A 13665-nucleotide genomic window follows, 5' to 3' on the forward strand; every position below is an offset into this window, starting at 1 on the left:
CTTGCGGTGAACGTGCCGATCCTTCGCGTGGTCAAAACAATCAAAATGGCGCCGGCTGAGAGAAGCAGCAGCCAGCTAACGCCACCGTAAGATGGCGCACCCACCGCTGAAGCCGAAACTGAAAGTGCAAAATTTTGGCTGAAAACTTTGGGATCCACATATAATACGAGGCACAAATTTTACATAGTAAAATTTGGAAAAAAAAACCTCGTATTATACGCGGGTTTTTACGGTAGATTGGGTTGGATTTGGATTGGATTGGATTGGATTAAAGTGGATTGTGTTGGATTGTGTTGCGTCATATCCGCGGCACGTTGCGTCATAGCCGCGGCAGACGCGCTGGGGCCGGCGCATGTGCAGTACTCTCTCTTCCGCGGTTTCCTCACACCGCCACCTCTACTGGGTGTCGCAAGCCTGGAGGGATGCAGTCGGGGAGAGGAGCCAGCACCAAGTTGAAAAGAAACGGGCTCAGCACGCTTCCCTGGGGCACCCCGGAGCGGACGTCTCGAGGACTGCTGGTCGCCCGGCCTACCTTCACCCGCAGGGTCCGGTCACGCAGGAACGCCCGGATGTAGCCTCCTAGGCGCCCCACAACGCCCATGCCGTCCAGGGCCTCCAGGATGGCCCCGTGGGCAACCGTGTCGAATGCCGACCGCATGTCCAGCAGGAGCAGGAAGGCCACCTCCTTGTCATGGCGGGCCTGTTCCAGCATGGAGATGACGTCCCCCAGGGAGTCAGCCGTGCAGCGGTGCCGCCTGAAGCCGCTTTGCTGCTCCCGGAAGACGCCGCTGTGGTCGGCAATCCACTCGAGACGGGCAAGGGCTGCACTCTCCATGACCTTCCCAGCAGCCGACGTCAGGGACACGGGACGGTAGGACTCTGGCTCCGTCGGGGGCTTGCCGACCTTGAGAATTGGCGAGATGAGCCCCACGAGCCAGGGTGGAGGGAGGACACCAGTCCGCCAGACCCGATTGAACAGTCGCAGAAGCGGCTCTAACTGAGTCACGTCCAGGTTCCGCAGCATCTGGTACGTAACCCCGTCCATACCAGGAGCGCTCCGCCGCTTGGAGCATCGATTCAGGGCGGCCTGCAGCTCACGGAGCGTGATGTCCGTGGAGCAGAGGGACACCACTTTCTGGTCGTGTGGGGCGGCTGGCTCCGCGTCGGGTGAGGCCGCAGGAACTGGAGGCGGGGTTTGAGCGGCCTTGGCAAACTGGTCGGCGAACAGCTCCGCCAGGGCCCCTTCTGTGATGCCCAGGGATATGGCGACCGCATGCAGGGGACGCCGGCTGGTGGTGGTAGGCCCCAGCAGAGCCTTAAAGATACGCCAGGCTCTTCCCGGGTCCTTACGAGAGTCCATGGACGAACACAGCGACTCCCAGCCCTGCCTGCGACGCTGCCGTGCCCGTCGGCGGCATTGGGCGTCCGCCCGCCGGTACTCCGTCCAATCCTCTGGACGCTTGCTTCGCAAAGCCTTCCTCTGTAGCTGGTTGCGGCGGGCCCGAAGCCGCAGCAGCTGCATGTCCGGGAGTGGCGTGCAGAGAGGTACCTCTCCCCGTACCGTTGCCTTGTCGGCGCTCTGCACGACTGCTGCGAGGAAGTCGACTTCAGGATCCTCGGTGCATTTGGTCATTTCCTTGCGGAAGTCGACCCAGCTAGTGACTGCGTAAGCCCTTGTGTCGGCTCGCTTGCGGTGGTTCCCGGGGGTGACCAGTATGGGGTAGTGGTCAGAACCCCACGTGCTGGCGGCGGTCTCCCAGGAATAGGCGCACCGCTGCGTCACCAGGGTTAGGTCGATGCATGACTGCTGGACCGTGCCACTGCGACGACATGGGCGGACGAAAGTAGGGCTGCCGGTGTTGGCCACGTGCAGTCCACAGGTGGTGATGGCGTCTAACAGCTCTCGTCCCCTTCGGGTGGCTCGATGACTCCCCCAGGCAGGGTGATGTGCATTGAAGTCGCCGCACAGTACAGCGTCCGAGCCCACGTTTGCGCGCAGCCGGCACAGCGCCACGGCGTCCCATGGTTTCTGCGGCCGGATGTAGACGCTGGCCACGGTAGTGTCCGTTGTCCTCGGGTCGTGAGCGGCCTGGCGCCCAGACCGTTGCCCGCACGCATCAGCAGGGACGCCCGCTGCCTGCTTCTCCGCATGCGGCTGAACTGCTGCAATGTGGCGGAGCGTCTGCACCGACACGGCCGCAAGGACTCCCCTACATGTGCGGACTGTTCCGAACTGGAGACGCTCGAGCACCTACTCTGCTTCTGCCCCCACCACGCAGGCCCGAGAGCAGAGCTCCACCGAGCGCTCCAGCGTCGAGGCCTTCCCAGCGCCGACATGGAAGACCTTCTGTTCCTGAAGGGACCTGCGGCAACCCAACGGGAAGTGTTCACTTATCTGCTTCACTTCCTGGAGACGACCGGCCTCACGCAGCGGCTGTAGCCCGGAGTGCAGTGATTGACTGGTGTGCCCGGACTGACAGCTCTCTTTATACCTTTCTCTCTCTCTCTCTCTCTCTCTCTCTCTACTTTATCCTATCACTCCCCCTCTACTTCCCTTCCCCTGCACTGGGTTGTATGCAGGTGAGCTCCCTGCCGAGCTCAAAATATCCCCAGTGAATTTCCTTTCATTTTCCCGTCGCGAACCACAACCACCACCACCACCGGTTTCCTCTCCTTCGGGCGCGCTGCGCATATAACCGGTGTGCCGTTCTCCGGCGAAGCAACATCTGCGCTTGGCTCAAACACCTAGAGTCCACGCCGCTTTACAAGTACGCCAACGTCGTCGACTGGGACCGGCTTACGCAGTCCCCTCAACGTATATAAGCGGCGGAGCGCGCGTTCGGAATTCAGTCAAGGGCGTCTTTGCTTGGCTTTGCTTGACGTGACACTTTGCTTGACTCGAGTAGATGCGACGCATTTACTCGAGTTCCCACCGTGGGAAGATGCGGGCGGCTTTTTCATATGTGATGCAAGGTTGGCAAAGCAAAGAAGAAATTGCTGGCCCGCGCTAAAATGGACCCAAAACACCTTTGCAATTCCTCATCCCTTTGTGCGGTTTCTGATAAAGGCGAAAAGCAAAAACGCCCGTGTGTTCGAGATTTCGGCGCACGATAAAGATCCCCAGGTGGTCAAAATTAAACCGGAGCCCTCCACTACGGCGCGCCTCATCGCCTGTGTCGGTGTGTTAAACCCCACAATAAATCGATCAATCTCTTTGTGCTGGCGTATTGGTGCCCCTTCCATTTTTTTTACATCTGATGTCAAAAGTCATTTATTCCTATATAGTAGGAAGCGTGTATAAAAGAAAGCAAAGAAAATTAAAATTTTGTTTTGACACTTTTTTTTTTCTCCAAACTTCAACACAGCGCAAAGATCGATGGGACTGTGAAACAAAGCAAAATCTTCCTTACAGTTGTGTTCTCACACTGTTTACCAGTATGCTCACTTCTTACCAACTAGACCAACGTACTTTAGTAATACATTTTCTTAGCTTTATTGGTTTCAATAAACGAAACAGCAAGTTCGGCTACAGCTGCTTCAAGTAGAGAGGCACGACATATACATCGAGACACCTACAGATACAATGTGTGCAGGACACAACATCTATTTGAGGAATGCATCCGTTGACTCCTAATCCTGAGTGTCCCTCTTGAACTCATGCTTGCAGGGAGACCGTGGAGAAACCGGCTGACGTTGCTAGTGAGCCGACCGGGCCAGCAGACAATCTGACCGCCGCTGTCGACACGAAGAAAGAGCCGGCTGATTTTGCTGGTCAGTCGACCAAGACAGCTGCCCTGCCGACCATAGCTGTGGACACCGAGGATTCTGTGCATACTTAGCCATTCACGGATCACTGCGCCAAAGACCTGCCAGGCAGCGGAACAAGGGCTCGAGCATCATCATTTGATTTTGATGTCCCTCGACGATATTGCAGCTTAATATTCTTTTTTTAAAAACGTTAACTTTACGTATCTGTTTTCTCGTATACCATTGTGCTAGAGAAATAGGCTACACCTGGCTGATCAGTATTTTTGAGATTAGCGAATTTCGGCATGCATTAAAGTGATTTTTTTTCACATTTAAAAGCAGTGCGGAAGTTGTTTCATAACAATGATTGTGACAATGCATGCTACTACTGGAAATACATTACGGGGGGATACAAAGACTTTCAGTTGTCTGTTTCATCTTTCAGAAAAAACGTTAAAGAATCGGAATGCCCACAGAGGATGTCGAGGCGTTGTGAGAATGTTAGCCAATGGGTTAGACAGGAGCTCTGGGGAAGTGACAAGCGCGCAAAACTAGAGTGGGAAACGCATTATCTGTCAAGCGACTGATAGGTGAAGCTATATGCAGCACGCTCCCACTCAATCTGTTGAACATCTGTAGAGCGTATGGTCCACATTAGTAATAATGCAATCAGCTTCAGAAAATTGCTACTGCCTTATCATTATTCAAAGGGACCTGAAGTGTTTGCTTCATTCATCAGCTCCTGAAAGCAACTGTGCCCTGATTGAATAGTGACTGATAATGATCTTTAGTTCGCATATGGATCACACCCTTCTAGAAAGCTAGGGACACGTGTCGCGTCGTCATTATACTACAATCAGACGAACAGTGGAGTTGGAGGATGTGCCATCCTTGAACATAGGTCTTTGCAGGTAGAAAGTAGTTGACGAGAACATCTACTGGTATGTGCCACAAGCAGCCACATGGTAATTTTTTGCTGCACGTGCTCTTGCCCTTTGGATACACCCATCTGTTTATGTTGCACCTCATTTTTTATGAAGACTGTATTCTAGAATTAAAACACCGACGTGTACGGAAGTACCAGGATTTTATGATAACGGGTAGTCAGACGGTTCCGGACACCTTCAGATTTTTAGGCCAAGATACACTGAGGATGGAACTAATAGGTGACCGGTAAAAAGTGCAAAGGCTTATGGGTGCATTGTTTTCTCCCGCGGAGAGCCGCCACTTCCGGTTCGGGAGCTCTCCTGTCCTCCCGTACCCCGTCGGCTTTCACCTGCGTATGTGCTCGTTGTTTATCTGTTTCCACCGGAAATAGATAAGACAGACCTCCAGATCACGGTACATAATTCTATAAGAACGTTAAAAAAGAACACAGGGCAACCATTTTAACAGCGGGGCTCTTGCAGGTCGAGCCGTTTTGTCCGTCTACTGTAGGTCGGGCGTCACGTATGGGTAGAGGCAGGTTCCCAGACCCGCCGATAGAGGGCGCAGTGGTCTCGCCGCGCACGTTCCTCTACCTCCCGCAAGAGGAAGAAGAGGAATGTTTAGTTGCCTTTTCTTTTGCGCGAACCGTAGATTTTGCGCGGCGACGGTGCTGCCGTTCTCGGACGAGCGCCCGTTGACATTGGAGCGGACGCAAGAGAAATACAGCTCCGCTTTTTCAGCAGATATCACACTGGCTACAACTTGTTTTAGTTTTTTTTCTTTATGGGGAATGGGTGAATAATTGCCCGTTGTTCTCCTTCGCCTTCGTTCAAGACGGATGGTAATGATGCTTGGAGGGGTTCATGCTTCATCTGCGCTGCGTTCTGATGCACCGCTGCGGTGTTGAGACGACGACGACTCGTTGAGATGGGAATAAAAATCACGACGAGAAGAGCGCAGCGAGACATGGAGGAAGAAACAGCCGCGTCGGCGGATTGCCTCGAAAGCGCGTCATCCCTATTTCATATTTGCCGCGCTTTCGAGGCGCTTTTTCAAAGAAAGTGCTACGAGTTGTGCCGCGCCTCCGCCAGATGGCGCCACGGGTCCCGCGACCGAGAGAAGACGCAGTGAAACATCCCCCTCGCGAGGGGCACGATCAAATGCAGAGCATTTCCGGGGCGCACGACGTTAAGTAGTTTGCGTTACGTTAATGTTGTTGCACTTGTGGCAACTGCTGACGAGAGAGCGCTCGTCAGCAGTAATTTGAATGAGTCAACGATATAAGGCGCGTTCGTAGCGTCCCATTCTGTGTCGGCTTTGTGGCGCAGTGGGTAGAGCACCATGTACATTGCGTTCCGCCCGCAGGGTCGAGGGATCGAAACCGGGTGCCGGATAGTTTTTTTTATATAGTAGGGAGGGGTGCGGTGCGGACTACGGACGTCAACGCGGGTGACATCGTGAGTTACTGAAATGCTCTGCATTTAAAAAAAAACGCTCATGCATCGGGAATTCCACAAATAAACCCGATTGACCCTTCCAGGGGTTTATCTGACAAGTAAGCACCCTGTGACAAATAAACAACACGCACACGCTCCTGACAGCCGCCGGCGCACGCAGGCGTACGGGAGGGCAGGCGAGATCTCGAACCGGAAGTGGCGGCAACAGACGACGTACCCATGAGCCTTTGGACACTGTGAAGGAGGATGACCAGCAGAGCTATGCAGCGCATGACATCGCCAGTTAAAGAGGTACAAATTGGCTATTTCCAGTTTTATAAGTAGTTTAGTACCCAAGCAACCACCAGATGTCCATCGGCCGTCCAACGTACGTTCATTCCGGCTCTAGCGGACGTCCGCTGCATGTTGGTTTCAGAGCCGGTGGGCTTGTCCGGATTTAATATTGCCGTGCGTCCATTCGGACGTCCGGAATTGGATGTATTTTGCACGTTCAGCAGAAACTGATTGTAGCGGTTTTCAATTCTTTTATACTCTTATATGCGAGAGGCCTTTTCCCTGCAGTGGGCGTAGATAGGCTGATGATGATGAGGACATACTCTTCCGCAAAGAGATCATCGTTGGAGTCGTTGAGGTGTTTTAAAAAATGAAAAATAGGCTTCATTTTAGGAACACACAGATGAAACTTCTGATATACAAGTCAGGGTGTTGATGTACAAATCTTTTTAATTGAAAAGCAAAGTAGCTTTTATATTCAATTTATGCCATTATTTGACGCTTCGTGGTAACTTTGTGCGTCCACAGGCAGGTGTCATCCGCACATACGAAAGTGTATATCCTTCTGTACATCCGTCGCTGGGTGTCCACTGTACATACGCAAATGTACAATATAACATGGACGTACAGTGGTCATCCAAACTTGGCATATCGGACGTTCGGCTGCTTTTCGGACGTCCCACCGACATCCATGGTTGCTTGGGTTGTTCATTTGTACGTATACATGGTTATAGCGCAATCTTTGGACGACACACTGGTGGCAAGTGAAGAGATAGTGCCACAGTTGTGAAGCGCCCCTCGACAACGCCCAGGTGGCGAGTGGAGAGAGCACAACACAGGTATCCTTAGCTGTATCGACGCTACAAGGTTTTCTGGTCTACGCATGCATCGATCTGGAAACTCACACATAACAGTTCCACAGTAAAAATTACGCAAGGATATTCTCTTAGCCAAGCCCAGCAGCAAATTTCAAGAAATGCCTGTCAAATGGCAGACAACACAAAATTGCAGAACAAGTACGAAGGAACAACATGCATATATATGCAGGTTGAATTGGCAGCTGCCTAAATACCAGACTATGCGAGCATCAAAGGTAGAGGCTAATGGATTGTGGACCGCGACAGCAATCCATGTATACACATGAAATCATAGGGCCGTGAAAGTTTGAGTCAGTACATCAGTGAAGCTCTCCTCGGGGAAAAAAAAAATCGATTAGTACTGGCAATCCTTCACGATACACATTGATGCATTCATATTTGCCGTGCGAAGAAGTTAGCACTGAACGCGCCATTCTAAGTCTATAGTATGTTTAATATCTATTAAGAGGAAGCTCTTCAGCAAATCCAAAGTTTTTGTGTTCGCAGTTAAAAATGCTAAGAAATTGCCGGCCGTGTGCATGTGAGCGCTGGCCGTGCGGCGACCGCCCGGCAGTTAACAAAATTGAGAAAATTCCTAGCGCTCGCATGTTCCCGCCTCCCAACGAGTGCCCAGCGACCCCTGCGCACGTTTGTCAAGCCAAGCATACCCACTTTGAATATTGGCAAGATTGGCCAAAAAAAAAAAAAAAACCTCCAGAGCTCACCGTTGTCGTGGCAACACTTGCCCGAAATGGGACATAAAAAAATGAAAGACGCTCATACTTATGGCAACAATGATGGTGTAAAGGTCGTCGCGGAAGCAGCGAAGAAGCATATCTGCTGCAATCGTAGATTTAAACTGTCGTGATGTTCGTAAAATATTGCGTACACAAGTCTTGTGCATTAGTGTGAGCTTCGTTCATTTTGTAGCGTGAGCTACACTGGCCAAGGTTGAGCAGTTTTGCGTGGCTCCTGGAGAGCTGTGATGTGCAAGCGCGGCACGTGGTGGCCCGGTCCACTTGATGATCATGCGAGGGGTGGCCGGGTGTGGAACCGTTGGCTCGTGCGTCGCAGCAACACCGGCGTGCGCCTGTGGAACCAGCTTAGCTCTAAGGCGATTGGCGACGCTTCGCCGGAGCCGCTTGATAAATATACGAGTAACATAATGCCTATGCCGTGTGTGTGTCATTGAAGCAGCAGAAAGCATGATAATCAAGCTAATCCTAGACAACCAGGCAAGCTTTTCGTTTGTTTGCTTCCCTGCACTGTACATTTTTTCATTGGTATGCTGTTTTAGTAACCCATTTCTGCTCAGAGGCAGTGATGGCACTGTTCGATGTACGTTCCAATTTCACATTTTTTCCATTTCATGTGTCTCCGATAGATTTACGCTGACTGTACATACCTTTAAACTGCCAGCAGTTGCTACTTACCAACGTGAAATGTACAAGTCAACCAACCCGACGACGCACAAGTATACCAGCCAACATTGCACTTTTCTAGCACTTTTGATGAATAAGTCTATGACACTTAGCTACATCTGCATCATGATTTTGTGATTAAAAATGCTCGCAAACCTTAGTTAGCGGCTTTAGTCTTCTCTGCCTTCTATTGCTGCAGCTTACATAAAAACACGCATACGTGCGAGCGGTGTACGGAATCAGACTTGACCATTTGAAAAACACCAACTTTTATTGCCGCCGAAATAACAGGAACATGATATGCGTCACTCCAAACAACAGATGAAAAGCACCAGCGCATGGCACAGTCGTAAAAACAGGGATTTCGTGTGAACAATCACAGAGCGCTTCGTAACAAATCTGGGGAACACCAATGTCAACAAATGTGGCGGCCTTTAAACAATGCAGCCACCCACTTTGTTCAAGAGTACGGCTTCCACTACTGCCATTAAGCATGTCAAACTTTATATGCATGTGCACTCACACCATATGCTCATGTTATCTTGCAACCAGAGCAATATCGTCCGCACTTTTCGATACCAGCATTATTCTTTTACAGCAAAAAAGTAACAATTTTTGCCTAAGGTCACACAAAAACAAACCAGAAGGTTTTCCGTTCAGTTTTGTATGAACTATTTTCACACCACGTTCAACTGGTAAGTTTCAATTGCAGCTCATTTAATAAGCATGTCAGAAATTTGGTGCCAATGAATGTATGCATATATTGTGACAGGACTAGCCTTCTAAAATCAAACAATGTATCCTAACTGGCACACCACCTATCCCCCAGAAAGTTAAAAATAAAAATAAAAGAAAAAAAAAACAGCGTAACAAGACTTTTTTTTATTTTTTATTTTTGTTTTTCTACCCTGCAGTAATCAAAGTGACCGTCCGGAAGTACGATTGTTACAAAGTCCTCAGAACTGATGTAACCATGTATTCTTTCTCTGGTTGCAATAGAAGAAAGTGCTTGATCTAGACACATGGCACTCTGTTCTTTGAGATCCCGCCCAAACTACGGATTGGGACTGGTACATTTTCACAGTTTAACAAGGTACCAGAAGTGACCCATGATGCTTAACCTTATCATTATATGTAAAATATATAGGCGAATCGCAACAGGGGTGCCAAACCAGTGCCGCACACTTGTTTCACACCCAGACATCGCGCATGTCCACTGTGGAAGCCCATTCATTCAGAGTTTGCAGAAGAAACCTCCGGCAACGGGAACATTTTCTCCAGTGACGTAGCGGGCGTCATCGGAGACTAGGAATGACACGACCCCGGCACAGTCCTCGGGCGTTCCGAGCCTGCGAATGCGACACAAAAATTCAAGCACAACAGCATTTCTCGAACCCTTGACACCCTGCCTGTCCGTAAAACGTAAAAAATCAAAGCACCTTTAACCCCTTATATTAAAGGGGCCATGCGCACAATATACAAGTTTGTTTTATTCGAAAGATTTGATGTGTTGTAGAGCCCCAGCGCTTGTCCAGAAGCAAACGATGCTTTATTCACTGAGGAATTTATCATTAAGTCCAAATTCTGATTCTACCGCCGAATCGTGTGTTTTCGTGAAGTCTGCAATGACATCACAAGAGCAGGTCTTCAAGGTAAACCTAGTGTGCTGCGGAACCATGTTTACTCTTAGTTACCCGCCGCGATGGCTCAGTGGCTAAGGTGTTGCGCTGATGAGCACGAGGTCGCGGATAAGATTCCTGCCGCAGCGGCCGCTTTTCTGATGGAGGCGAAAACAAAAAACGCCCGTGTGTACGAGATTTCGGTGCACGTCAAAGATCACCTGGTGGTCAAAATGAATCCGGAGCCTTCCACTACAGTGCGCCTTATCGCCTGCGTTGTGTCAGCGCGTTAAACCCTACAATCAATCATCGTTTACTGTTAGTCAACATAGATGGCGCCACCATACTGCGACAGGCTGTTTTCTGCCTTTGCTTTGTTTCTGACCGTATTTTTACCTGGCTTGGTTTCGTTAAGGCAGAAAACATTCTTTTTGTGAAACATGGTGTTTTCTCAACAAATATGGTCACGTAAGATACCATCATGTAAGACACCAGAATTATAAATTCTGTACCATTAAACTTGAGCTAACATACATCACAGTTTAACACACACTTTTGTGCGCAAGGCTTACATGTTTGACCTTTTTGCACAGCTTTGGCTTCGTGTGAGAAAGCGAACACAAAGGAACATGCCCCGGAGTGAAGTTTGAAAGTTTGTTTGTCGCGCGGCACAGCCAACTTTTCTTGCTTTATTATTCACAAGTTTTGAATATTCAAATCTTCCGAACAATAAAACTGCGCTTCGAATCGAATCAAATAGCAAACACTATTTGCAAACTAATCTAAGTTCCGAATATTCATACACCTCTGCATTTCTAAATTAATTAAAGAAAAAGAAAATGCATGCTAGGCTGAGCACAAAGATTTATACCCATGTCACACGGTCACTTTCAATCCCGATTGAAGCGAAGCCAGATTGACTTTTCGAGTGCGCTTGATGCATCACCGCTGCTACATGGCACGTTACAATGCCGATCGAGAAGTTCCACGGGTTGCTCTCATGTACTCCAGATGGAGCTAAAAATGTACTTCGCGGCCGGCGTCTGGTAACTTCGCGCGGTCGTAGGTATACGTAACTAAGTAAATGTTACCGCACACTTATTTGGGTCAAGTTATTTGACACAATTTATGGCGTTAGTTGTAGTTGTCACCTTCTGTGCCATTACTCAGCGGGGACGAGAGTATCACCCCTTTCGTTCGATTGTGCTTGGAAGCCCTCAATTGCCTCAATCGTGCTTGGGGAACCAGGACTGCGTTCGAGCGGGATTGGTCTCGACTGCGCTTAAAACTGCTGTGTAGCAGCGCCCGATCTGGATTGAGCTCAATCCGGATCGACTCAATCGCGATTGAAAGAGCCCGTGTGACAGGGGTATTATTTTCGCTGGTCTTCTGCTTTGCTTCAATACTGCCTGAAAGGGCTGCAACTATCCTACACATCCACCAACTTCTGTTTCGGGCATGGAGGAAGCGAGACTAAACAAAGGGAGCTACAAATAGCATATTTAAGTTTTGTAAATCCACTTACGTAACTCAGTCCCTATTTAAAGTGGAGCCATTATAGGCTAGGTTGTCACCAAAACTGCATGTGTTGACAGGGTGTGTAGAAAAAAGCCTGAATCTCAGAACAAATCCAACTTTCTGGTGAATGCGCTGTAGCTTTATATCTGATGAAGGTACCTTGAAGAAGAATCGTGCTGAAATTGGTTGCTGGGGTGACTATCGCTGTCGTTATGCTAGTTCACACTAGCACACAAGTCGCAATGAAGTTGTAAATGTTGCAAAATTACCGTGTGCTTCCAGTACATGGCTGACTATGACGGGAGCATGGTTACAGAGAATGGCTGTAACTCTTGTTTTTTTGAAACTACCCCAGAGAAATGAATTATACTGAAAAAAAAAAAAAAGAAAAATGACAAAAGAAAAGATGAAAAGAAATTTGCTTTTGAGAGTGTTTCCTGAATGCCGACATTTGATTTTATTGCTTTTGACCGTATATTGTTGCTATGTTTTGAATTATGTTCTGTTGCTATGTTCCCATTACCGAGATAAACTTGTATTCCCATTCCACAGCCTGCATTTGTATGATTACAGTTAAACCTCGTTATAACAAGACAGGCTATAACGAAATAATGGATATAACGAGGAAATAGTAATTCCCCTTGAAAGTCCCCATAGAAGACAATGTATTTAAAACCTCGTTACGAGGTAAAATTTGCCCGTTACGGGATACAACGAACAAATTTCGTCGAGAAATCAAATTTTGAGCTAATTTTACAACAGTGCGCAACGCGGATTTCAGTCAGTGCACGACGCGGCAACTGTATTAGCAGTTCAAAACTCCCGCCACGCGCGCGAAGCTGGATGGCGCGTCGTGCGGACGCTGCGCCCGCGAAGCCATTCCCACCCTCCTCTCGCTGCGCACGGCATGCAGGCAATGGGGCCCTTCGATTTACAGTCTCGGACTCACCGTGGGCTCCCCGAGAAGCAGTCCGACGTTCGATTTTCCCATGTATCCCTATGGCTTCGGCGAATCCTCGGTCTACCCGCGGACTATCCGCGGTGAGTCCGAGAAGAGCCCCAATGCACACGGCGCGCGCGGTTGCGTCGCCTTCTCCCCCCTCCTCCCCTGTTCGTATCGCCGACGTCGCTGCGTAGTTGTGTGTGCGTCGGTTTTGGCAGTCTTTATCGTCGTACTGCCCGCGTGATTCCAACAACGCGAGTGCGGCAGGCGGGAAGCGAAAGCGAAAGACTATCACGCTTGAACAGAAGACAGCTATGATAAAAGCCGTCGCATCAGGCGCGAAGGAAGGTAAGGTGCACTCCGTGGTAAGGTGGCAAGAGACTGACGTGTGGACGAGTACGCTGTCCACCATCGGGAGCAACCGAGAGTCCATCGTCAGCGCTGTTGCACGTAGCGTGAAAGGAAGCGCTAAGGACGGCGTCGGAGGCACTATATAGATGCGGTGGACGTGCTGCGCCGCTACTTCGGCGCGCACGAGGGCGGCGAAGATGGCGAGAACATAGCGGCCGCTGCTGAGCGAGCCATCGCTCGCATCAGGAAGGTGCATCAACGTCCAATTACGGATTTCTTCGTAGCCAAGTCTGTTTGAAATACGAGTTTTGAACTGCAATAAAGTAGGTTCGTGACTTTTCCTTTTTACCTCCGGAATGTGTTTATTTTACTGACTACCGCCGTGCGGCAAGATGCTATTTCGCCCGCTTTTTGTTTTAGGATGGTTTTAGGTAACTACAATGCATAATATTTGCAGTAAATGTCGGCTACGGCTTTGACGAAATATTGGCTATAACGAGCAAATAGCGGCGCCCCTTCAATTTCGTTATAACGAGGTTTAACTGTGTTTTT

General features: G+C 49.6%; 2 protein-coding genes across 2 annotated transcripts in view; one reads left to right on the forward strand and one right to left on the reverse strand.

Moving 5' to 3' along the window:
- Positions 1-3952, forward strand: part of LOC144139655 (uncharacterized) — a 36465-nt gene extending 32513 nt beyond the window's left edge. The window contains exon 8 of the mRNA XM_077671948.1: positions 3668-3952. Coding sequence (XP_077528074.1) covers positions 3668-3839 — 172 coding nt within the window. The 3' untranslated portion in view covers positions 3840-3952. The remainder of the gene's footprint in view (positions 1-3667) is intronic.
- A 4982-nt stretch (positions 3953-8934) lies between these two features.
- The window catches only part of Dhrs4 (Dehydrogenase/reductase 4), a 62022-nt gene continuing 57291 nt past the window's right edge, over positions 8935-13665 (reverse strand). The window contains exon 9 of the mRNA XM_077670209.1: positions 8935-10031. Coding sequence (XP_077526335.1) covers positions 9917-10031 — 115 coding nt within the window. The 3' untranslated portion in view covers positions 8935-9916. The remainder of the gene's footprint in view (positions 10032-13665) is intronic.

The sequence above is a fragment of the Haemaphysalis longicornis genome, unplaced genomic scaffold (assembly GCF_048455015.1).
Source record: "Haemaphysalis longicornis isolate Haplotype H1 unplaced genomic scaffold, Haemaphysalis longicornis Haplotype H1 scaffold_5, whole genome shotgun sequence".
NCBI lineage: Eukaryota > Metazoa > Arthropoda > Arachnida > Ixodida > Ixodidae > Haemaphysalis > Haemaphysalis longicornis.